Source organism: Rattus norvegicus, chromosome 17, assembly GCF_021556685.1.
Source record: "Rattus norvegicus strain SHRSP/BbbUtx chromosome 17, alternate assembly SHRSP_T2T, whole genome shotgun sequence".
NCBI lineage: Eukaryota > Metazoa > Chordata > Mammalia > Rodentia > Muridae > Rattus > Rattus norvegicus.
In genome coordinates this window covers 33704600-33731362 of record NC_141550.1, presented here as the reverse complement: position 1 = coordinate 33731362, position 26763 = coordinate 33704600, and the positions used below count along the sequence as shown (strand labels likewise).

The following is a 26763-nucleotide window of genomic DNA, read 5'->3' as shown; positions in this document are numbered from 1 at the left end:
GGTCAAACCATGCCAAGCAATGAAAATAACTTCCAAAATGGAAGTAACTAGGTCAGGCAAAGTCTCTTACCCAAAGCTCAGGCAACAGAATATCAGGGAGGGGAATCCTAGAAAACACTGGGGTCTGACTAGTGAGCAGAGCATGGAGTGGGGGAGCCCAGCGATGCAGGAAAGCACCCTTGCAACTCTCCTCCCTAACCCCTCCCCTCCCTCTTCTCTGTTCCCTACCTTTCTATTCCCTTTCCCTGCTATCCCTCCTTGCTACCTCTCCCCTTCTTTATTAAAGTCACATTGTATCTGTTTTTGGTTTTCTAAATGGGAGTCAATAGGAATTTGAACACTCCTGGTTCAGAGAGCCGTCCCATATACAAATGATACTGCCTTAAGAGCCGTCCCATACACAAATGATACGGCCTTAGAGAGCCGTCCCATATACAAATGATACGGCCTTAAGAGCCGTCCCATACACAAATGATACGGCCTTAGAGAGCCGTCCCATACACAAATGATACGGCCTTAGAAAACAAAAAGACAGAGTTGAGTGTGGCAATGCACACACATCAACCTAGCACTTGGGAGGTAGAAACAGGAAATTGTTGAGTTTGAAGACAGCCTTGGCTATAGAGAAACATCCAGATTAGCTTGGTCTGCATAGCAAAACCATGCCTCACATAAAGAGAAAGTGAAAAGGAAGAGGAAGAGAGGGTTGGGAGGCCCAGAGGGAAGACAGGGAGCTTGAGCGTTGCATTGGTCATAGTCTTATCACAGCAATAGGAAAATATCTGAGACAGAAATTTAGCAATATATCCTGGCTGTGTTTCTGGCTGTGTTTCTTTCCTTGTGTAGCAACGTACACATTTTCTCAGATTAGGAACTGTTTTGTATGCTGGATGCCACACTGAACAACAACTTTTCTTGAGGATGGCAGTATAACAAATAAATAAGGAAACAAACAACTGGCCGTTTGTCAAAGGCTGGCTGTGCTGACAATACCTGGTGTATAGTCCACAACTTGTCTGTTTAAAAAAAAAAAAAAGCACAATTTTCCACCCACTGTTAGGAATTCAAGGCTCTGTCTTTGCATGACACTGGTTTAGAATCTTCTTACCATTTCTCCTCAATGTTCTGCCTGCTCACCTGGGAACCAGGCTTCTGACCCTTCTCTGAAGCACATTGTGTCTTCCGGAGGCTCTGAGTTCTGAACTCTCCAAGACTCTTGTCAGAAAGAAGGAAACATTCAAAAGGCTGATTGAGGGCTGGGAACAGGTGTCCTTCCCTCTGAAGGATGAGGTCATCCTCCACAGAGGTCAACCCCGTTGACCAGGCTGTCGTGTAGGTTTCGGGGCCTTAAGTAGTCCTCTGAGCCTCTTTTCTCTGGACAAAGCTGAAAAAACAGAGAAAACAATCTGTGCTTCCTCTTCTGAATTCTGGGCTCTGCCTGTGTCTTCTTCCTACACTCTAGTGTCTGCCTTTCCATTCCTTTCAGTCAAGCTTCTGCCAAGGCATGTTGTACAACTACTCATTTGGGCCATTGGTTTAAGTTCGAAGATGAAGCTAGGGTTTGAGACGAGACAACACTCTTGTTAAGGAAGTCTCACAACCAGCCAATCAATCGACTGACCAAATCAAGAGTCACTAGACTCTTGACTTCTGAAGCAAGTCTTTTCTTTTCCCCCCTCTTCTCAAAATATAAAACCTGAGTCTTTGAGATGAGAGTGTTCTAGAAAGAGCCAAGTCAAATGCAGGTAAAATGAATGCTAACTCTGAGAGTCAAGGGTCAGGAATGAGGAACTGTGAGCTCATGATCTAAGCTATAACAGTAATAATACTATAATAACAGCAACAGAGGCATAGGCACAGAAAGACATATTCCAAAGAGATGGCAGAAGAAAAAACATGATATGCGCTTGTCACCTGTGGGTATAAACCAACCTATGAACTACTTGTGCTTGGAGAAGTCCACCTTTCTACTGAAAACAATGGCCTAAGGAGAAGGAAGAGGAATAAACGTTGGACGGTTGCTTTCCAACGCATGGAACGAGTAAGGAGAAGAATGCTAAGAAAGTGACTCATCTTGTCCAAGCTCTTTCTAAGAGTTGGGGATAGAAGCTGGCCTTGGGATTTCCCTACTAGAGTCCATTATCTACCCTGACCCTCAGCAGCAGGCACAATTGCATAACACTGTGGTAGAGAGGGGAGAGGGCAGGCTGCCTGGGTGATTAGGAGGAAGAAGATGTGTGTGTGTGTGTGGGGGGGGGGGGGTAGGGCAGGAACGGTCCTGTAAGGAGGAGCAGAAGTAGGCCAGAACTTCATCCTACAGGCAGGAAACAATTCAAGCGTACACTGAGGGAGGGAGGTGGTGCCTTTTCTTGACCAGGACACCAGTGTGCAGGGAGAGCAATGAGCTAGGAGTCAGCGAGCTCTTCCCAAACAGCTTTAGCACTCTTTAAAATTTTTAAATATTTCTCCACGTGTGTTTGTTACTATTTCTCCCTCCCTCCCTCTCTCTCTCTCTCTCTCTCTCTCTCTCTCTCTCTCTCTCTCTGTGTGTGTGTGTGTGTGTGTGTGTGTGTGTGTGTGTATGTGTATGTGTATGTGTATGTATACAGTCACAGGTGTGGTCAGAGGACAACTTAACAGAGCTTGGTTCTCTCTTCCCATTGTGTGGTTGTCAGGGATTGGATTCAGGTCATTTGGCTGGGCAGTTTTACCAGCTAGGCCAGCTCAACAGCATTTCCTTTTTTCTTGTTTGTTTGTTTTTGTTTGTTTTTAGAGCCTCTCCACTGGTTTCTCAGCCAAGAACCCATTCAATTTTTTTTTGACATATCTTCAGTCTATTTTATGCTAGTTGCTGCCCCAGTCATACGGCTAAGTGGTGATTAAGACAGAAAGGCCTCTTTCAGGAAGTTACTAGTTTATGAGATAGGTCAGTATTAAGCAATTAAGTATAATTTCTGATCCTAAGTGTATGAAAAAGTATGACGCAGGAATGCTATAAGTACCTGGAATATCTCTTATAAACTGGATGGCTTAGTTGAGAGAATACTCTATGGGGAAGATGACCTTTGCACTGAGACTTCAAAAAAGCTATGCAAAGACTTGGGGGTATTGCTAGCACAGGACCCTGTTCGAGATCAAGCCTAGGATGTCTAAAAAAGAACAGAGCAGCCCCTGAGGCAGTTTCCAGGAAAGGGAAAGGTGGTCTGAGGGCAGATTTTACTAGTTATGAACAATAATGTAGGTATCTGTGTTTTCTGATGGCTTTAGGTGGCCCCCGTGAAAGGATCATTTGAACCCCCAGATCTAACTGAAGGATTTTTGTGCCTATAAAGGAAATTAAAATTTTACGAAGGATGATAGATGGCCCTCAAATAATTTTATTACATGCTAGAATGCATGTACACTCTAGACAAAACCGCAATGCAGGTTGGGAGGGGAGCTTTCTGAGGGCAGTCATTGCAACGCACTCCCCTGAAGAACATTTAGAGCTGCCAGTCAGTTGCATTTCTCTCCTAAACCAGGGTCACGTCTCAGCAGAAGTGAGTCACCTAGCCCACCTTTCCCAGAGCGTGCTCCTTCTCGGTCTGGTTCGGGTGGGGCAGGGCCACAGGAATCCCCCGCCTAAAACTGTTGGCTCAGAAAACCCAGACAGGGGAGCCCCGAGCCCAGGCTCTAACACCTGATTCACCCAGGGAGTCAAGGCCTGAGACTCTGCCGGTAACTGGCACCAGGGAGCCCCAGGGGAAAACGCCTTTAGGGACGTGGGGACCCCCTACAGCTGTGACCGCCTCCACCCCCGGCGCGCGTGCGCAAACCGCAGGTTTGGCGGCTTGTGCTCGTGCGCGAGCCCAAGCGCGTGCGCGCTAGGCGTCGGGCCGCGGGGGCGAGGGCCGCTCTCCCCGAGGTGCGCAGCGCCGGACAGTAATGTCGCGTCCCGGGTGGAGCGCGCTGCGAGCGCCGCCCTGGCGCCGCCTCCCGCTGCCCCGCCCGCCCGTCCGGCTGCGCGCCGTCTCCTCCCGCGAGCGCGGAGCGGCGAGCCCGGCGCGGCCATGGGGAGTGGGATGAGCCAGGTAACGTCCGGTCCCGGCCGCACCCTCTTTCTGCAGCTTCCGCAGCCCTGACCCTCACAGCGTGCCCTTTGAGAGCTGGGACCCATGCTGGATATGGTCTGTTTCCCTCCCTTGAGACCGGGCCCCTTGACGTCTGCCACCCACAGCATTGGTGAACCAGACCAGATGGGCGGCTTCTGTAATTTCCTCTTTTCCCCAGATTTGTGTGCGCGTGCACAGATAAGCCCGCTCTGGTGGGGAAGTTCACGGAAACCCTAGAACTGACAAGGCTTTCGGTGTCTGGAGCTGGTTGACCCTGGGTTGTCGGGCTTCCGTAGGGCAACCTGTTGGCTGGCTGTTGTGGCCGCAAGGCCTTTTAGAAACTCTTTCCTTGCCCCTGTGGTGGCCCAAACCCTCTGGGCCAGTTTCTTCACTCCTACCCCACAGACAGAGGATGGTCTGGCGGTGACAGTCCTCTGGGTTCTATTTGTGTCTGCCTCAAGGTTAAGGAACTTGCTGGTTCCAAGAGGACTCGTACTAAGGTTTTGGATGCCTAGGACTAAGCCAAGTACTTCTACAAGTATTTTGAATAGTGCTGGGTTTGGTTAGCTTCTGGCATTACACTCCACTCACTTTATCCATCATGTTTAAGGGATCTACTGGTGCGGCTCCCTTTCTCCCATTTGTCTCTGCTTTGTGGTGAGGGGTTCTGCAGTGGTTTAGTTATTCCCATGGGGAATGAGTATTGAGGCAGCGATCCAAGACCAGGGGAGGAAACCCGCATGCCTTCGATGGAAGCCTTCATGCTCCTTGCACAGTCTCCATGTTTTTGTGTGTTGTGACTTTTGTGTATTGGTGACTAGGGATTTTATTTTTTATTTTACTTTATTTTTTATTTTGCCAGTGATCAAATTTGAAACAAACTCACTCTCTTGGATACATACATGCTTGTATTATGTTCTCATTAGCACAGGGATCCGTCATCACTCTGAGCTTTCTGCTTTTAAAATTAGACCAGTGAAGATGTCCGCCCCAGGCTGGGGGCTCTGTTTGCTTTCCCACTGGTTACGCCTTAGCTTTCTTTGATATTTCTAGTTGGTTCCACTGCACTTGGTTTCTGGTATTTTATATTATAATTGAATGAACAGGTTTAGGTATACCTAGGTTTATGTATAAAAATGATTGATTACCCAAGGGCTGTTCTTTTCACACTTCTCAGAGAAGCTGGAAATATTCATATACACACTGTGCTATTTACTTTTTATAGTAGGTTCCTTGCCTATTTTATTATCATAACTATCTTGTACTGACACAATTTCTAGTGTAGAAATGGAAAACTATATGTACAGAGAAATTCAGATGCTTCAGTGGTTCAGTCCTTACTGACTGCTCTGAATATTTGTCAGGCGTAGTGCTTTTGGGGACAGAGGGAGGAAACCAGCACGAACGACCAAGAAATCCATTGCAGACCTCTTCAATATAGGGTAGTGCTGTTCAGTACAAATGCAATGTGAGCCAGATATATCATTTAAGTTTTTCTAGTGAAATTTTCTTTAAAAAGTTAGAACAGATGATAATCATGTAGAGGACATTATTATTAAACTGAGTATATTTAAGATATTTCAACACGTAACCAATAAGTAAAATATTTCTGTAACTCCCGTGGAGTCTTAAATGCTCATTAGGTATGTGCTATGTTTTAAATGCTTAAAAACCCACCATTGGCTAATGAGCACTGCCCACCCCAGATTACTATGTCTCCATATCTGCCTATGGGATGGGTGGGGGTGGGGTAGCTTATCAGGCTCTAAAGATAATTTCCAGGGAGTGAGGAAAGTTGATATCAACCTAAAGGAGTGTATCTTCAGTCCAGGCAAAAGAGCCCTGGTAGAGTAGACATCTTAATCTGAGATCAGAGAGAATCACCGGAATTACAAGACAAGGTAGAGCGAAGTAAATTACTGGATGCTGGTAACCAAGAGCCTTACCTAGAGGTCTTCCATGTATTATTGTCTAACCTGGAACAGGGTTTCAGGTTTTTCCCCCAGTTGGGAAAAAAAAATTATTTACAGAATCAGAAGAAAGAGCTAATGGTGGAGTTGCAATTCTAAGAATACAAGCAAAATGTGTGGTACTTTAGAATTTAAGAGTGTCATTTGGGGGCTGGAAATGAGGGCCTTCAGGCTCTGACATCTTGGCCTCCAGCACTGCCAGTATTGTTTAGCTCACAACTTTGTCCTGACTGGTCTGGTGGCCTCTTCCTCCCTGTGCCTGTCCTGGCATTTAGTGGGAAGCCTGTCTCCCCTCAGTTGGGATTTTCCATGGGAAGCCTTCTGTTGCTAAGAGGGCAGGGATATCAAAAAGCCCGATTTTCGCTTCCTGGATTCATAGATGCTGAAAACTAAAAGACCTTCAGTGGTTAACATAATCCAGTCTCCGATTCTCTCTCGGACGTGTAGAACATTGCCTCTCCCAGTTACTCCTCGGATTCCTAGGAAAAGCTAAGGTGAATTTTTACAAACTGTGGAACTGTAGTATACGGGCTGTGTGATTAGAGCTCTTGGTTTTGTCCACTGCTGAGAACAGTGGTGTGGCAGGCCTGGATGTGGCTGGCCTGTGCTCGTCTCACACTTTGTGTGTGAGACAGGAAAGGAGTGAGGAAAGGAGTCATCTGAAGGAGATGCGTGCTCCTGGCAGGGAGCAGGGTCCTCAGCGACTGCCCACTGGACACTCGGGATGGCGTTTGTTTGCTGTGGAGGCCTTTGTGTATCATAGGGAGCTAGAGAGGCCTCTACTGAGTGGATGCCACTATGTGTTCTCCTACACTGGGTCAACCCCAAATCTCTGGCCCTTGAAGGTCCCCCCCAACCTGCTCCGGGCGGAGGGTTGTTCCCAGCTGCCTACTCTGGTCCTGTACCCTTTGTCTCAGAATCCCCTGAGACTTACTTGTCCTGGAGCTGAGTAGCTATCAAGGAGTGGGCTTTAATCCTGTGGGAACTACTCTTTCAGTATGGGAGGAGCTGGAAGTCTCACATTTTTGTCCGATAAACACTGTTTCCATTGTCACCAGCTAACCTGGCTTTGTTATCCATCCGTCTGTCTGTTCGCCTGTCCATCCGTCCATCCATCCCTCCATCGTCCATCCATTCATTCAAGTTGTACTACTCCATACCTACTGCTGCTAGTTTCTATAGTGGGGAGAAATAGGGAAACATGAAGTCTCTCTCCTGGGCATTTTTTCTAGTCATGGAGCAGTCACTTTGAAAGTGACTGTGTTCAGCGCTGGTGGACGGATACTGCACCATAACGATGCTATCTTTCCTATACCATCTGAATTTCTCTCTTTTTAAAAAAATTTTTTTTAAATTGGACATAGGTCCTCATTTATAGTAGGCAGGTGCTCTACACTGGCCTGCATCTCCAACCCTTTTTGATTTATTTTGATTCAAGACATTGCTCCTATGGCTTGGGCTGGCCTTGAACTTGGGATCCTCCTGCCCTAGACTCCCAGGTAGTGGGAGTTGCAGCATGTGCTTTGGTGCCCACTCTTCTCCTTTAGCATTACATTCTTATTTCATATTCTCCAGGACAGTTGCTTAAGGCAGTAATGTCAGAATACACAGGACACTTAGATAAGCCTTTTAGATGAGTGCACACCAGGTAAATCTGTGGCCGAAGGATATTGAAAACAGTGATATTTCATCTCTCAGGGAATCCACCAAAGTTTTTCCAAATGTCCTTGGGTTTAAAACCCAGAAAGTCCTTCGTGACCTAGGGCGAATCCAAATGCCACACATACTCCACATACTGCTTCATGCCAGCTGCTTGATCAGGAGTTTCTCACATCTTTTTGGGTGGGGAATCTCAGATTTTGTGGCATCCCGAAGTACTAAGAAAAGTTTAAAAGCAAATCCAAACATTCCCTGCCTCAGAAAGCAGAATTGAATTCAGACATAAGCAAAGGGTTTGAGTTGATTGTACTTTTGTGAGGCTGATGTTAGAGTTGAGTAATATGTCCCTGTGAAGGGTATTGATCAAAAGGGGCTACGAACCCCTGGGCGCTTTAATATGATCCCAAAGCTCTTCTGCCTTCCAAGGCTCTGCTTTTGTTACGTTGTCTGCTGACAGACAGGCATCTTTCTGACCAGGGGCTTCCGGAGAGCCAGTTCTTCTTTGGTTTGTATTGCTATCTCACCGTCCCCCTGTTAGCATGCCACATGGTGGAAAGAAAGGGCTATGTATCTTCTGCCTTGGTTTGAACGTGGTTTGTGCCCACACAAAGGTACATTGAGTCTTAATCCTCAGTATATCAGTGCAGAGAGGGGGTAGGTCCCATGGAGGCATTTGAGACTTGAGGCAGTGCCCTCATCAATGGGCTGACGTTTTCCTCTCAGGAATGGGTTAACTGTTGTAGTTCAGCCTCGCTCTTCCAGTGAACACTGCTCCGCAGGCTGCTCTACAAACCATGTTTCTGCTGGAAAGTCATTCCATTTGGTTTGCTTCCTTCTCCTTTTCTCTGTGCCTAAAGGTTACCAAGAGTAACAGCAGCAGCCAAGTGGTGAGTCAGACTTTGTGTCATCTTTAAATCACAAAGCTGACTGACTAGTCGAGAAGCCTTCCCAGGTACTATTTAATCTGTCAGAAACCAGCCTTCCTTGATTTTGTTTTGTAATTCTATATGGAAGAGAGCCAGACTCTAACTACAGAAATGGGTGGGAGCAATTTGCTTACTAGCCCAGCCCATGACACTGTAGCTCTCTGTCTTGCCTAGAAAACCAAGTTAGAAGATGACCTGCACAGCCCTGTCCTTTCCTGGCAGCTTTTAAATGCATGCCAAGTCCTCATCTTCCATGACTGTCAGTAAACAGCTTCTTTATCCAGACTCTTTCCTGAGGCTCTCTTGATGGCCTGCTTAGTTTCACATAGCTTTCAGCAAGAAGTGTAAGTCTTGTGCCCTGTTGGGAAGACCTACCAGGACTGGGCTACCCCATGTCTAATTCCTCAGCCCTGAACTGACAGACAGATACTTTCTTCATTCTCATCCACAGCCCAGAAGGTGACCTGATGGGCCTGTACACTCAGCTGTAGGGACATGGCTGAGTCCACTAATGTAGTCATAGCCTACCTTTTGCTAGATCCATGGTGTTTTTGTAGTATCCATTGCTTAAGCACCGTTCACCTGTGTCTCATTCCTGTACTGTATAGTTAAGCCTGCAACGGCTGCTTCTATCCCAAGGACCTATGACGTTCCTTGTTGGCTTTATTCTCTAAGCAAGACAGTGCACAACTGCTGGCACAGCACATACAGTATGCCAGCTATTACCATCATCTCTTGACGGCTGAACATATATGCTTATGAATACCATGCCATTTTTATAACAGACCATGTATCATTCGATGTACGTGCATCCTTGAGGGACTCTGATGCAGTGGTACATAGAGGTCACAGACTGTGTTCATTGACTACAGTCAGACCACAGATGGACCTTCTTAATGTATCTTACAGTTAAGGAATTTTAAAAAATAAGATAAAAATGGCTATTTTATGTAAAGTCTGGATACCAGCGCTTAGGAGCCCTGCCTGTGTCCATGTGGTCAAGTTAGAGGTGCAGGTGAGGCTGGGGGACACTCTAAAGGTAGGACTAAGGCTGAAAATACAGGAAAGCCAGTCTTGGAAGTTCTAAGTGCCTGGGTACAGAACCTACTTACATCTATGCTGAAAGCTGTGTGTGAAGACTGGCTCCTAGGAGGATCTAGTAATGGCAAGGAGTAGGATTGGGACAGAAACTTGTCTTTCCACACAGTCTGCCCCTTGTTATGCTGTTGAAATGTCATAAAGGTCCTCAGCTGTAAGCTGTGACATCCAAATAGAGCACTTTAGTAGAACAGGACAAATGGCCGGAAGGCTGGGGGACAAAGCTCAAGAGTTACCTTACCTGGAGCAGACTCCACAAGGAGTCAGTCGAGAGAATTTCCATTGGGAATCCAAGGTGGCAATAGCAGGGCCGAAGTGCTTGTGTTCCGCCAGCCCACTGTCTGTGTTACCCAGGGATATGCTGAGCGGCTTCTGAATTATTGTCCATGCTGAGATCACATGCTCATACTAGAGCTGTAAAGTCCCATGGGAGCTGGTATCTGGCCCCTTGCGGCCTATGCAGGAAGAGTCGAGCTCTTTAGAACTCCAGAGGAAGGTGAGAATGTAAAACCTGCCCTCCCCATGTCTACCGATCCCATTGTCAGAGGTGCTGTGGTAGAGAAACCCTATATTTCCCACATGATATTGGCTTTCTTTTTGTGCAATGACATTTCCAAGGTACATTAAACACCTATCCTAAATTTCTTGGTAGCATTTCATAGCACTTAACCTAGAACCCTGAAAATGTGGAGTGTCCTCAGTGCAGGACCAACTCTCCTAACTGACCTCCACTGCCTGCCCTCTCCCTCATTCCTGCATGGGATCCATGCATTCTCTTCTTGACTAGACTTGTTCTGAGTCCACAGAGAACAGTATAACCCAAGAGCTAGCTAAGCCAGTTCATGGACTCTCCACCTTGTATCTACCAGTGAGCCTCCTCTTAGTGATTTTTTTCCTAACCACTCCCTCATTCTGTCCCTCTTTTATGGGGAGTTGAGTTAACCTTTCCCTTGTCTTCAACAGAATCTTCCTTGCCATTAAAACACTATTTTTAATAACGGGTAGGCATGCGTATCTCCATGCCAGTATATGATTCTGAGTACAGGTGCCCAAGGAGGCTGGGCCTGTTGGATGTCCTGAAGCTATAGTTACAGTGTGAGCACCGTGGTGCTGAAGTCTGAACTTGGGTCCTCTGGAATAACCACTGAACCATCTCTCTAGCCCTTCCCTTGCCGTTTGAACAAGTGCCAGCATAGCTTCCTTCTCAGCATTGATTGTAACAGTCTCTATTTCCATATGGTTGGATTGCAATGGACCTGTGATCATTTGTTTTTTCCAGTATCACCAGATTATATAAATCAGCCAGAAGAGCCTTGTTCTGATTGCCCCTTTAGTATTTTGATGTCACATCTTAGTAAAGACAGGAGACCCTGGGGCATGGGAGATGTAGGTAGAAAAGCTCCAGGTAGCCATGCTGCTGGAGAACCCCAGCTTGGTCCACCTGCACGATGGGCATGCACTGTTGTTTTCAAAGAGGAGTGCTTTGGTGCCTGCTGCTCTCTGCTTCATAAAAATAGAGGCATAAAACTCAAGAGGGTAACATTGAGGGGACAGGACAGGGGGGCAGAGACAGGAGGACAGTTGTGGTTACAGCATCTGGGTATGTGCAGAACCAGCAGACAAAGTGCAACTGGAAATTGTGGCAGGGAAGTCACTGGACATTGTTTTAGTTTCCAGAGCATTTCTGAAATTGGATTTCGTTATGTTTGCAAAAGGCCAACAAAGATTTGCTTGGTACTTTGAAAGCCATGGGGTGTTTGTGAAGCATTGCGTCTTAGCTCTGCTGAAGGCCTCCATAGGGGATGGGGGACTTTGCAGTGAAGCAGAGAAGGAGGCCGGCCACAGTGTCACTGAATGGGGTCACAGAACACTGTAGCGCTGTTAGTGGCACTTGGCAGTGGACACTGTGGACAAAGATCTTGAGCATTAGAGGGCATGTTTGCCAAGGCAGTGAGGGAAGTTGCAGGGGAAGGGGTGGTGTTCTCTCCGAGTGCCCAGAGCAGCTTGCCAACCTGCTCCTAAGTGCAGGGAGTTGAAAGGTTACAGTGTAACCTTTGGAGCAAATTTCCTTAGTAGCTGTGGTCAGGGAGGTGCTGGAAATTGGGTAAGGAAGGTGAGGGGTCCTGGGCTTGGCTGGGACATCTTGCGAGCAGCAGTACTGTCCACTTGGTATCCTGTGACAATCATGCCTGTGTCTCTCTTCCAGATCCTGCCGGGCCTGTACATTGGCAACTTCAAAGGTGAGTTATTACTCTCCATTCCTTTAATGATGATAAATACATTATGAATCACAAAATGTACTGTTCTGGCTACCCACGTATGGGTCAAGAGCCCAAAGAATCTTCACTTGGTTGTGTAACCATCATTACCATCTAGTTCCAGAACTCTCCCCTCATCCCATATTGAAAATCTGAGCCCCTGGCCCTCCAGAGCTCAGTGGGTTGTCCACGCTAGATTTGAGTGTCTGACACTACCCTGGCAGTACCCTTCTGAAGGACCCCAGAAGATCCAATTTCAAACTTAAGGACTTTGTGCTGTGTGCACAGCTCTTTGCCACAGTGGCTGTGGTTGTGGGTTTCCATTTTGAATGTCCAGTACCACTGTCCACTGTCGTCATCCATCCAGTCTGACGAAGGATTTCATACATGCTCAAGTCGACAGCTGAGCTTCATGAAAGAGTCACCCCAAAGTAGTGCAGCCATGCAGACGTATTGAGGTACAGCAGAGGGCAGGCAGGTGCGACCGACTCTGGCCAGGTCTTGCTCTTCCCTGTCTTCAGGGACCCAGCAGCCCATGGGGTCACACATGTAGAATGGGTCTCTTTATTCACAGATTTACAGCTTTATCTCCAAACCACAGTTTAAAATGGTAAGCTGTTACAAAATGCATTTTATGGGTAATGAAACATTTGAAGTTAATTGTGGTCATAGTTGCACAACTCTACATGTGCTAGAAACCACTGGCATGTCCGTATGCTCTCGCCAGGGTGAGTCTCACGGGAGTCATGCTTTTACTTGACCATCATTGAAAGGCTGAAAGGTATTACAGCACAATAAAATCTGCTAGGGGCTAGCTTCAGGACCCCCCACAGAACCCCAAAACCAAAATCAAGTTCTTTACTTGAGTGATGTGGCATCCACATAGAACCCCAGCGTGTCTCCTCTGCACCTAGAGGATTACCTAGTACAGGCTGCTCGTTGTGTGAGAGTTGTATGTATTGTTTACGCAACAGCGACAAGAACAAATGTTTGTGTATGTTCAGTCCAAATGCAATTTTTTCAAATATCTTTGATCTAATTTTGGTTGAACCTCTGGATATAGATCTCCTGGATACAGGGAGGTAACCTTGTATGAGGTCAAATAATGATCACTAAAATGTAGATCTTGTCGAGGTGGTACATCATCGTGTTAGGTGAAACAGCCAGACTCGGGAATACAAGTGTATCCTCTCACAGGGAAGTGAGATGCAAGGAGGAGGGGGCTTAGTAAAGACGAGGGAGATGAAGCACGAAGCAGGGGTGGGTGGAATATGATGAAAATGTAAATTCTGATGGACTCGGGATCTAGAAGAGCCCTGAAGAACCACAGTGTCAGGAGTCTGCTCCGTCAGGCTCTGGCATCTTCAGCTTTGTCTGCATGTAAAGAGGAAATCGTGACATCCTACGTGGATGTGACTGTGCGGGTGGATGACTGGGTTCTTGAATCACCCCATTTATTTTAATCTTATTCTTTATTAATAGGTTTGAGGGGGTGGGGGAGGCATGTGTGGACATTCGTGCTGTGTGGAGGTTGGAGGTCACCATTGAGGCTTTGGCTCTCTCTTCCCTTTGCAAGGGCTCCAGGGATTAAACTCAAACTGTTAGGCCTTCAAAGCCATGACTGTATCTGCTGAGCCACTTAGCCAGCCCCCTACACAGTTCTTTCTCTTGTTTGTCTTGGTCATCTTTTTGTTCCTATAACACACATCTGGAGTAAGCAACTGGAGAAGAGGAAAGGTTCACTTTACTTTGTGGTGAGGAGGTTTCAGTCCACAGTCAGTTGACCCATTGCCTTTGGAACTGGCAGCACAGAATGTTGGGAGTGTCCGGAAAGAAGATTCTGTTCACCTCATGGTAGCAGAGAAGTAAGACAGAGACGAAGAGACTAGTGTCCTTTTATCTCCTTCAAGGACACGGCCCAAATGACTTACAAACCACGTGTTGATGGACCCACCACCTTCCAGTGGCACTAGCCTGAGGATCAAGCCGTTAAGGCACGAGCCTTTGGAAGGTGTTCAGCACTACATTCTGCAGGACGACGTGACTCAGAGCTGGGTTACCCTAATTTATTACCGTGCTGTGGTTGGGATCACTGTGTGTGCAGTGTAAAGCCACTTTTCAAGATGGAATTTGAAGCTCCAGTGGTTGAATCAATGAGGAGAATCTTCAATTGAAAACAAACTAACATTACATCTAAAGACCTTTCCTGACCTTGCAGAATAGTTAGAACACTGGTCCTTAGCTTTTGCTCTGTTCCAGGGCTTTTTGGGAGTGTACATGCCCTCATTTGACTGTAGACCTAGACTAGCCTGGACCCTAAGAACTGGCCTTTCTGATGTGCCTCCCAGAGAGGTTGCGTGTGATAAACCCTTAGACACACACCCACATGCACCCATGGAGAGTAGAGATTCTCTCATTCCACATCTCTGTAAGCCTGTTTACTGCATATCCCACCATATGCATTTCTGGCTATATATATATTTGTACAGAGTTTCTAGTGTACTTAAATTTGGTGTAGGCTCTGGGCATTTTCTCATGTCATCAGACATTCTCAAGGAACATCATCATGGAATACTTGATTTTTGCTCCTTTTTTTCCTCCTTTGTATCCCTTTGAAAAGGTTGGGCCAGGGCCAAGCACTCAGAAGACTGGGCCTTCTTTCTTGCTGAACTGTTTTGTGGATTAGCCAAGGTTTTAAACTCAGAGTATCTGAAAATTAGTCTTTTCCTACAGGTGGGAACAGTAGAAGGGAATGTAATTTTGGTGCCATAGTTTCCTATGAAGATAATTTAATAGCTAGTTGATAATTCTGTGTGAATTTCTAGAAAACGTTCTGGATTTTTATTGGTTTGATTTTGCTGTAATATGGATATAGCATTATAAACCATAGACCTGTTTCAAGCTTTACCTCTCTCAGGGTAAGGGCTCTCCATTATACTTCTCTGTCTTCTTCAGTAATGGGCTCTTGGATTTTACTGTCTACTTAAGTAACCAGTAAGAGGTAACTGTTTTAAAATAAACATGCTTAACATATGTGTCTCATCTGAAAACATACTACTGTACGCTACCTCAACGTCTCATATTTCTTTTAACAGCTTTCCTAATTAAAATGTCTTTTAATCTGAGTACAGTACTTGAGCTCAAAAGTTATATAAGTCAAAAACAAATTTAAGACAAAATAAATGAAAGCAAACATCCTATTTCACCAGTCTAGATTATTCTGGATACAATCAGTTATAAAGAGTCCGTTATAAAAGAGCAGCAAGTGTGCGCTGCTTTCTGCCTAGACTGTGAGACTGGTGAACTCAGAGACTATGTCCATCTCTTATCTTTGATGGCAGATGCAAGAGATGCAGAACAATTGAGCAGGAACAAGGTGACACACATTCTTTCTGTGCACGACACTGCCAGGCCCATGCTGGAGGTAAGAAAGAACCGTGTGTGTGTGTGTGTGTGTGTGTGTGTGTGTGTGTGTCTGTCTGTCTGTCTGTCTGTCTCTCTGTGTGTGCGTCTGTCTGTCTGTCTCTATGAGTGTGTGTGTCTGTCTCTGTGTGCGTCTGTCTGTCTATCTGTGGGCGTGTGCATGTGCGCGCCTGTCTGTCTGTCTGTCTCTCTGTGTGCGTCTGTCTGTCTGTCTCTATGAGTGTGTGTGTGTCTGTCTCTTTGTGTGCATCTATCTATCTGTGTGCGTGTGCATGTGCGCGCCTGTCTGTCTGTCTGTCTCTGTGAGTGTGTCTGTCTGTCTCTGTGCGCGCGCGTCTGTCTGTCTGTCTCTGTGAGTGTGTGTGTGTGTGTATTTATGCTCTGTGGAAGTGCACATGACATTAGTGAAGGCAGCCATGTTCTGACACTAGTATATTCCCGTCGACACTGGACAGATTACTTTTCCATTCACGTTACGTGCCTGGACCCCCTTGAGGACATGCTGTGGCCTGACGGAGAGGGCATCCTTATTGTTCTCCTGCTGAGTTGCTTGTTTGACTCTTTTTTCTAGATGCCCCCAAATAAAATGGCATTGCATTTCCTCTTGAATAATAAGAATATTTAAAACACAACTTATAGCCCAGTGGTAGGTCAGACCTGTACTTCCAGAACTCAGGCAAGAAGATGGTTTTGAGTTCAAGACTAACCTGGGCTACATAGTGAATTCCAGCTGGGCTTAGGTTACAGAGTGAGACCCTGTGCTAATAACTAACTAACTAACTAATCAATTAATTAAAATTTAGGCTGAGGGCATCTTGGTGGTGGGGCACACATGAAGCACACATGAAGGTTGCATCTCTAGAACTACAGGGAAACACAGCTAAGTAAATAAAACCTATTGCTGTTTCAAAATCATTTCTGCTGTAGTAGGATCCTAACAAATTCAAGCTGCTCATTTCCTGATGATGTTTGCCACAAAAGTTCTAATAGCATTTGTTTTAAGGAGTAAAGGACAGGAAGCAAGCCACCCCTGTGATTTTCCAAGGCCTGGTTTGAACGGACAACATCAGTAGAGAGCTGTTGTGTTTTAGGTTTGGGGGTAAACAGGGTGTGTCTGCTTGTACACTAATTCCAAAAACATCTTCAATTTTACCCTGATGGACGGTTTGAGCTGTTGATCAGGAGCAAAGTCTATTTCTGTTTCTGCCGTGACACAGCCCAGGTTAACCTCGTTTTAGAAAACAATGCCTGTGTGGTTGTGATACCCGTTTTTTTTTCTATTTTAGGGTGGGGTGTTAGGAAGGGAGGGGTACTTGTTCTGAAACAAAGAATCCTGGTTCAAGCTGTTTTCAATGAAAGTCATATCATGCAAGAATAGGTAGTATGTATGTATGTATGTATGTATGTATGTATGTATGTAACTGTGTACGTATGTATGTATGTACCTATGTATGTATGTATGTATGTATGTACCTATGTATGTATGTATGTATGTATGTATGTATGTATGTATGTATCTATTTTCCTTGGCTTTGGAGCTTCCAGGTTTTAGCCAGTACAAAACAACTAAAGTGTGTAGATGGGAACGAGGCTGAGAAGCAGTTTGTCAGCCTGCAGCAGACGGTCACCACTGCCCCGCTCTCCCCAGTGCTGTCTTCCCGGCTGGAAGCTTGCGCCTCCTTCTGCAGTTTCCATGGGTGTTTGCTAGGGCGCTGTGTTAGTCTCCACGGGAATGACAGCTTTTGTTTGTTTGTTTGTTTTTAGTCCAACAGTTACTTTGAAAATAGTTATTGCTATTTTAATTAATTAGTAAAACAATATTAATTGTTTAATCTGTTCATGATAGTTTGTGTTTAAAATATAGACATTTTCAACTGCAAAGTGGTCATGGCTGACTTCCTCTTAAATCACAAGATGAGGCTTGAGGTTTCCTTTATTTTAATAAATTGCATAGCAGTCCTTCCCACCCTCCCCCACCAAATCCTCCTTACCATTGTATACTAATTTTAATGGAGCACACTGTCCTATGCACACTGCTCAAGCTCTTGACTTCCAGCTATGCACAAGGTCTTGAGGTGTTAGAAGTGGGACAGCTGCCATTCTGTCACACACAGAAACTCTGGCTGGCCTGGAAAGTAAAGCCGGTGGGATTGCAACCCAGGTATAAAGAAGCTACTGTGTGAGTGACCCCGGAGCTCAGGGCAGACCGTGGGCCTCCATTCTGAGCACAGTCCATCCCAGGCTGTGTATCTTGTCTATGGGGACAGATGCCTTTGCAAGGAGAAGAGGGGAACGGAGAGGGAGGTCACCAGGCCCCTTCTTACAGCTCCTACATTTTCCCCGACATCCTCCTCCTGCACCTACAGATTCCCAGCCTGCGCTTTCAGAGTCCTCATGATGTTGTCGTAGCCACTGGGTACTGTCCTTACTCAGCTTGATAGCAAGTGCTCGTGTTTACTAAGGTTACGTGCGTGTCTGCTAACGTTCCACTGCAGTTTATAGAGGAACGTCGTTTAACACTGCCCATCTTACTGCATTCGTCCGTTATGTCACAGGTGATTCATTCGTGTGGTTCTACACGGCTGCTTACCAGCCTCTCCAGCTGTGTGTGGGGAGTGTTGTAGAGTGTTGTAGAGTGTCTGTGCTCAGTAATTAAGTTACTGGAATTCCAGATGTTTGGGCGCTTTGTTTAGCCTTCTCCTCTGAAATTCCCAAATTCAGTTCCACCTTCCAAATTCAATCCATGGCCTAGCCAATCTGGAAAGCAGGCAGAGAGGTTGTCAGTGTGGGGTCCTCAGCACTGTGCTCTGCTGGCTCTGATCCTTGAAGGGAAGGAATGGAGAAGGAACTTTCTGGGAACTTCAGAGCCAGACATATTTATGAAACTCCCCTCACTTAATCTGGGAAGCCTTTCTCTGTGGTGGATAGGGGGTAAGAAGGTGGTCTCTTCCCCAAATTAAGGGATTTGGGTTCAAATAACGTTCATGCAGGATTTCTAGAAGCAAGGCTGCCACGGAGTCATATACGGGGCTCTATGGTATGAGCACGTCTTGGGTCATGTCAGGGTTTTAAATCTCAGGGTTTTAAAGCATTGAGGTTCTCGCCAACAAGGCCTTTAGGATCCTCAGACCAGCTTTTAATGCAAGAGAGGGCAAGTGAGAACATGTGGTCACATCATTGAACATGCTTCAAGAACTGGTGAGGGATTCCCTGAGGATGAGCTGCTATGGGTACGTGATGTCATGCTTTGGGAAAACAAGCTTGGGGAATTTAGTATGTCATAGGCTCCCAAGAAAATCCTGGTGTGGCTGAGAGGATAAACCTTCCAAGTTGCCTATAGACACATTTTCAGTCTCTCTGAACAAGGATGTAGTGAGCATGCTTGTTGATGTGCTATATGATCTGCTCCGGTCTTGTGTAACTGTATTACCTGAGTGACCAAAGGATACTCAAGCATCTGCCATGCTAAGGCCAGAGGAGACTGCCTTTGTGCAGGTTGCACCTCTCCATGTTGATTTACTTTCATGATTTCGAGAGTCTGCTATAGGTAAAAGGAAGACTCTGTAGTTTTAGTCTTATTGGACATATATCCTTTCTGGGTGTAGCAATCTGTTTTCTGTCACAATTCCTGACCAGCACAATGTCCTAAACTGTATCCACCACACAGGTCAGTTGAAACTTGCTTAGTTGGTCTTCATCATACAATACAGATTTTATTTGTCAACTAAATAAGAACCTTAGGCTTTATTAGATTTTAGTTTGACTACATATAACACACCATTATTTGGTTAATTTTGGAGGAAGTTTCCAGAATGACACTTGAAGTGTCTAAGACCAACATGCCTGAAGGGAAAGACTGGAAGCCACTGATCTCTGGCCTCCAAAGCGGCTGAGCCCCTGTCTTTGGTCAGTTGTCTTTGATGACTCAGGGTTCGTGTGGCCTCTCGTACTTGGAATAAGACAGTCAGTCCAGGGGAAAAAGCCTGCAGCTGCAAGTGCGGTCCTTCAGAAGACTGTCTGCGTGGATCTTCCAGAGTAAAGACACTTGGCTCGCTCGCTCGCTCGATTGCTTGTTGAAATTCAAGAACAATTCTATTAGTGTTTAAGAAAAAAATCACCCAGTACGGGCAAGCTTCAAATCTCAGTAATCGCCTAGAGGAGGAGAATGTAGAGCGAAGGAGGAGGCTGCACCGCCGTGGGTGCACTGGAGTGGAAGTGAGACAGGAGGCAGACATACAGCCACAGCTTTAGAGAGTCGGGGAAAGCGCCTTTGACTCACGGCGAAAAGACAAGGAGACTTTGACTTTTCTGAGTAATTGAGAAAACGCCCAAAACTGTACAACTGCGGCCCTGTAAGCTACTGTGCTATGGACAGGAACTCCGGGAGGGAATCGTATGTCATCAAAGGACCGGTTCTTCTGCTTGTCTCTAAAGTAAACCTGCCTTCCTGGAGTGGTTTCTGTGCTAAGGAATTGGCCAGGACCAGTCGGATGGTTAGATCTCTACCTAGGCCAGAGATTCTGTTCTCTTTACCAAAGGTTTTCCTGTAACGGGCCTTCACTGCTGCTCTAACATCCCCAACCCCCGCCCTGTCCTGCATCTCTGAGGAGGTAACCTTAAAATAATTTAGGAACCAAGCCAGACTCGGAGCAGAATGAAGACCCTCAAAAACATCATAAAAGGGGGTGAAGAGATGGCTTGGTCAGCAAAGTGCTTGCTTTGGAAGCGGGAAGACTTGAATTTGGATTCTCCTAAAAAATACCAGTTACCTCAGTGCATGTGTTTAACCCCAGCACTGGGGAGGTAGAGGCAGGAGGATGGCTTGTTGACCAGCCAGTTTAGCTGAACCATTAAGCTCCAGGTCCCCTAGAGACCCTGTCTCAAAAAGTAAGGCGAAAAGTCATTAAGACACCTAACATTGATCTCTGGGCTCTACTTGCACACACATATTCATGCACAAACATGTACACACAATTCACACACAGAAATAAAGCAACACATAAGTTTAGGGACCTTATTCACTAGAAACCCTAACTCCCCCAACTCCCTCTGAGATTCTAAAGAACTATAATCCCCTTTCTATTCCCACTGCTTGCCTGACCCTCCCCCCCCACTCTCTCTCCACACAAGCTAGGCAGGTTCTCTAACACTGAGCCACACCCCCAGCCCAGCTACTACTACCTTTTACCTGACAAATCCCAGCAGAATTGGGTTCTTACAGGTGATCTCTCCTGACTCCATTATTGTAAAAATAAAAAGTCCAAAGTTCGGGGTTGGGGATTTAGCTCAGTGGTAGAGCGCTTGCCTAGCAAGCTCAAGGCCCTGGGTTCGGTCCCCAGCTCCGAAAAAAAAAAAAAAAAAAAAAAAGTCCAAAGTTCCCATGGCTGCTTTAGATAGTTTGATGAGAAGCTAGTCCTTCCGTCCTAGGCCAGAAAATTTTTTCCCAGCGTGCTCCTTGTCTTCAGTTCTTTGCTGCCGTGGCTGATGCTTCTGTTGTCAGTGTCTATAGATATTTCTACATTAGACAGGGTGTGCCTATCGAGCTCTCCCTAGCAGTTGTGGGAGTGTGCCTGTTCTCAGTACCAGCACAGTTTAATTTTTAAACATGTATTAATTATACAAACTAATGGATTTCATTATGATATTTCCATGCCTGATTATAATATACTTTGGCAATATTCACTACCCTCTCTTTTATCCTTTTCACTTAGCAAAATTTCTGCTTTGTTTTGTTTTATTTTTGGTACAAGTTGTATTCCTTTCCATGACAGCCCCTCCACATGGAGGCTGGGAGCTAATGGTATATTTGTTCCTTGAGCACCTAGTATGTGCCAGGACAGGGACAGGCACTAAAGTGTGCTCACCACCCCCATCTGCCTTGGTAGAACCTTTAATGCATAGACAGGATCATAATCTGATTAATTTCTATTCTCATTCATTACAGCCTAATGAAAGACGATATGTGAGAAAATCAAATAGAACAGTAGACTGGAAGACCCAAGAGTGAGCTCTGTCTTCCATTCATAAATCTGGAGTTGTTTGCACTGAGCATGCATCTTAATGGGCCCTAAGCAATGACTAGGAATTCATATATAATCAGCTTACAGTATTATGTCCAGAAGGAAGCTGGCACAGACAGCCAGAATGAAACCTCCTTTGCATGGTCCAGACACTCACTGTGATCTGATTCTTCAAGACTTCAAGCCTGGCAAGCAGTCTGAGTTATTCTTACACTTTTGTGACATGACTGATTCTGGTGACTCCAAACCTGGCCAGGTTACATTCTGAGGTCTTCTCATCACAAAGTCAAGGGTCTTTCTCCTGGATGTCAGTCATTGAAATACATGTCCTGTCAATACATATATCAATTCAAGTAAAAACTCTGTAGACCTGTGGTCACAGTATTCACGATATAACAGTCCTTCATCGGATTCTATGCTGTGGCTGTGGCTGGGACATGCTTATGTTTACTAGGAAGTGTTTCCTTACCGGGTTGCAGGGATAGGAAGTGCTTATAGTCAATAAAATGCTTGCCAAAGGACTTGAGTTTGATTCCCCCAAACTGATGTTAAAACCAAGCATGGTGGGTCCCAGTACCGGGGAGACAGACATCCCTAGAGCACACTGGCCAGCCAGTCTAGTCTGGTTGGCAAGCTCCAAGCCAAAGAGAGACCTCAAAAAATGGTGAACATCACCTGAGGAGCAGTACCTGAGGTTGTCCTCTGACTTTCACATACATGCAGACAGCATATATACAAGCACATGCCCACGCAAACACACAAGAAGTGTTTCCTCATTTGACAGACTAGTGTGAGCATGTGTCTTCAGCATTGAGAAGAGGGATTTTTTTCCAATCAGAAACCCAATATTGCTTGTAGGTGCTGAGGAAGTAATATTGAACAAGGAAAGGTTTCTCTCTTCCCCTGAGAAAAGAAACAGCCCTGTCTTTCTGATGTAAAAATTTCAGAGTTTGTTTCATTTTTCGTTCTATGTATTTGACAGAGCACCTGCAGGAAACAACTACTTTTCACTATTAATAGAAATGCTTGAAAAGTGCCCTCATCCCATCACACAGCTTCTTCACATCAAAGGTTCTAATTACGCATTGATGAACTCAACAGAGAAACGGAATCTACGTGCATGTATGTTATGTATTTAGTGGGTAGACTGTGTGAGTTGGAATTTGCTTTGACTGTTTTTGGTTTTGTATTTTGAACTCTTTTAGCATATATGGATTAGATAATAACTAGCTTGTCTTCACAGGTAGGCATTTGTGTATTCCTTCATTATGTGATAGGCTCTCACAGTGAAACCTAGGCTGGTTTACATCCCCATTCCCTCTCAGTCTCCCAAGCGCTGGGATTACAGGCATGTGCCACCACGCCTTGTACATTCTTAACAATCCTGTTTTTATTTCCTTTAACATTAAAGATACTTTTTGAGCTATCCTTTGTCCAGTATCTAATTTCGTGGTATTGCTTTACTTGACTATGGCTTTTATTCTGACACAGGCTGTTATCTTTGTGTCTCTACACTGTCTACATTCCCATACCCCTTAATAAGGACTTACTCACCAGGATGAGATGCTCATCTGCTCGGACAGTCCTGTACTGTGACCATGGGGCTAGACTCAGGCTGATAGAAGGACCCTTGCAGGAACCTTGGTCCTCCTGCTCTATGTCCCTCTGAATTCACTTGAGCAGTTTTGTTGGCTTTTGAAATATGAAGAGACCATCTCCTTCAAGCCAGAGCCAGAGTTCGGGGCATTTAAAGTTTAAGGAAGGAAATGCTTCTGTTGCTCCTCTTCTTCCCGGTATGGTCCAGGACAGTAACTCACACATGTAGCCAGTACTGATGCAGTCTAGCCTGTCTGTCCTCTGCTGTGCTCGCAGGGCAAGAGAGGCTTTAGGCTTCTTTCGTTTCTGTAGTGTCTGCACTATGCTCTTGGAGTCATTAGACGTGAATTCTGTCAGTCTATGACAACGTCTGTGCACTCCACTCCTTTGTGGCGTTTCTTTGGTTCTGATGGTATATAGTTCAATCTGGCACACAGGGATATAGATGCTTGCCAAAGAACAAAGAACTGCTTACATTTTAATCCCATCCCAAAATGAGAAAGCGTATCTTTGGTCACATGTGACTCGTTGGTGTAGGAAAGCAGAGCTGTATCAAAAATGACGTCATGTGACAAGTCTGTGGTGCCAGAGTCTGATTAGCATGTTACAGCTTCCAGTGCATAGGCTGCTGTGTTAGCATGTTATAGCTTCCAGTGCATGGGCTGCTGCCACAGCCTCTCACTTGCCAGGAAGTGAGGCATACATGGTATCTAGTTTTGTGGTGCTACGAAAGCCTCTATTGTTGAATTACTAACCTATAATCCCCTCAGAAGGGTCAATGACTTTCTCATTGAACTTTAAATGGTCTGTCAGCTGCCTTTGGTTGGCAATGGGAGATCGGACCCATTAAAAAGATCACACAACTTCATAACAGTCAACAGAAGCTTTGCCATACTTGAGGCATGCATGTGGGGTTGAAGGAGATGGCCCTTTGGACTTCATGGAGCCTACAGTTTAGTCATAGAAACTGAGGTTACATTCAGGGCAGAATTCGCTGTTGTGGTGTAGGAAGGGGTAGCCCCCCAGGCATACACTTGGGTGCTGCCTTCTCCTCTGCCTGTCTTCTCTGATGCCACTGTGTGCCCCTGTGCCCTGGACACAGAGACCCAACAGGCAGAGTGTATGTGAGCGTGCAGGTTTACCCAAGTTGTGGAAACTGTAAGCCACATTTCTTCTAGCACAAGGAGAATAGACCCCCCCCCCCAAGCCATTTTAAACACAGAGATGTGCAGATTTGGGGTACACTGACATTCATGGACCATGGTGTTAGTAATGGCACAGCAGTGGAACCAGTCTCAGTTCATACATACGCAAAAGTACTTGAAGCAGTCCCCAAAGAGGGGGTGCCTGTGTATTTAAAGAAAGGAGCTCAATAAGAAACAGAAACAAATCATAGAAGATACCTATAATATGATCTATATAAAATGTAAAATCATGATTATATTTCTACTACATATACAAATAGAGTCTGGAAGGATCATAACAGACTCCTAGGAATGGAAGAGTCTTGTTTTCTTTATGTTCTTTTAATCTGTAATTTACTTGTTCCAGTAAGAGCCGTGGTTCTCAACTTCCCTGATACTGTGACCCTTTATGTCGTTTCTCATACCCTAACCATAAAATTGTTTCTTCTTCATAGCTGTAACTTTGCTAGTGTTATGAATCATAATGTAAACATCTGATAGGCAGGTAGTCTTAGGCGACCCCTGTGGAAGGGTTGTTTGACCCTCAAGGAAGTCTCAACTGATAGGTTGAGAACCAGTGCAACACGAGTATCTATCTCTTTGATGGGAAAGAGAGGTTGGTGAGCCCTATTCTTAGTGCCTGTAATAACAATAGGTAGATTGCATGTGCATAGTCAGTCAAAATAGTGTGTGTGTGTGTGTGTGTGTGTGTGTGTGTGTGTGTGTGTGTGTGTGTGATCACCATGTGCCATGGATTCATGTGTGATATGTGGCATCAAGCATCTTTTGTGGTCTGTGGTCAGCAAATACAAAGAAAGAACATCATCCACTTCAAGTTGCCTTAATCTTCAAGGCAGAAACTAGCCCAGGACATGTCTGTAGTAATAGAGGCTTTGTTTTCAACATCAAAACAGTCTGTTTCTATGAGTGGGCATAGGAATGTGTTTATGCCCTTCTTTCAGGATTCACAGATTCACCTAGTGCTGCAGCTTGAAGCACTGGGCGCTGGTTCCTGTCTCCTCCAACCTGGCTGATTTTGTTTTTACCAGCATTGCACAAGCACCAAACTACCCAATGGTAGTGAAGCCCAGTGCCTTTAGAGATAAGCAACTATTTGCCCTGGGGTTAGTTTCTAGTTGATGGTTGTTTCTTGCAACCTTAGCTGGGTCTCGCTTCTCTAGGAAAATGTCTAGATGTCATCTGAAAATCAGTAGTACCTACTCTGCTCGGGATTGCAGTACCTCTTGTGTGTTAAAGCAAATTTGTTTGAAGCCAACCCCAGACTTAAATAGATATGACTCAAATAGAAATAATTACTGTAGGGATCGAAAACTGTCTAGTAATTGCTTTTCTTGACTCAGCTGTCAGAGTTCCTTGTGTGGGGCAGCCAAGTGCAGAAGAGCTTGGCTCTATCTGCTTGCTGCCTCTCTGCCAGCATCCTATCTGCAAATGGAGCACATGCGTGACAAGGCTGCATGGGGCAGGAGGAAGGCTGGGGCCTTTCATACCAGACTCACTCTGGAGGAAATATGCTATTTCTTAAACCTCCAGTAAGAAGGGCTCGATGTGTGCCTCCTGGTAGCAGAGCCAGGCTTTCCACAAACACCTTGTCCCTCCTCATTAGACTACCTGGAGTGCTCCTGCTCCCTAGCCTACCTTGGATTACTGGATGATACAAAGAGAAGTAAGAAGGGGTTCCACATGATACAGGCACATAAATCCTCACAGTGTTGCAGAGTGGCAAATATGTATCAGGTATAAGGGTCCCCAAGACACCCAGGAGGATATGGCAGCCGGTAAAATTGAACCAAAGGATGAGAGTTCTGTTTGGTTCTCCAAGACAATGGGAGCTTGCTAGCTGGTGGTTGTGAGGACAGTTGTGTGTGATTCCTAGTAAAGAACAACACATGCGGTGACATAGGAGTGCAGCAGGGTGTGTCCAGCCTGTATGAAAGGCTCAGCAGAGGAGATGAGTGGCCAGGCTGGAAAGGCAGCTTCAGCGAGGAGGATCGGTTTTTTGTCAGACTGAATCATCCGGTGGGAATTAGATTCACCCAAGGTTTGCGCACTAATCAAGTGACACAGTCAGACTGCTTCTCCAGCAGGTATCAGTGCAGGAATAGATGGAGGGAGGAGATACACATCTTAGAAGCTCTTGCCCTTATTCCTAGTTAGAAATAAGGGTTTGGCCTGGAGCTAAAGGAGTGATATTTGTTTTCTAGAAATAAAAGATCAGATTGGATCTGGGACTGTCACACAAAATGATTGAAATTCAGCAATGTTGAAAGAATGGGGGAAAGATTCTGAAGCAAAATGAGCCAAAAGAAGGAGGGACAGCAGTAGTTTTAATAGACAAACATGCCCAAAAGCAAAGAGGTCAGCTACTTTAGTGACGGAGGGAATAAGCCATCAAAAAGATGTAATAACCATTAACTTCTAGGCACCTCAGAAACTACTTTAAAAATAGCCATTTCTTGGGTAGAGTGGAAAGGAATAATCTAGTGTTTAGTTGTGGGGTGGGGCAAGGGAGGTGTCAGG

General features: G+C 45.5%; 1 protein-coding gene across 8 annotated transcripts in view; it reads left to right on the top strand.

Annotated features, from left to right (window-relative positions):
* The first annotated feature begins 3993 nt into the window (after positions 1–3993).
* The window catches only part of Dusp22 (dual specificity phosphatase 22), a 49127-nt gene continuing 26357 nt past the window's right edge, over positions 3994–26763 (top strand). For 2 of the 8 annotated variants that reach the window (XM_087591035.1, XM_087591031.1), the window contains exons 1-3: positions 3994–4070; positions 11951–11984; positions 15344–15426. In XM_087591035.1, the coding sequence (XP_087447161.1) occupies positions 4050–4070; positions 11951–11984; positions 15344–15426 (138 nt within the window). In that variant the 5' untranslated portion in view covers positions 3994–4049. 8 annotated transcript variants of the gene reach the window in all.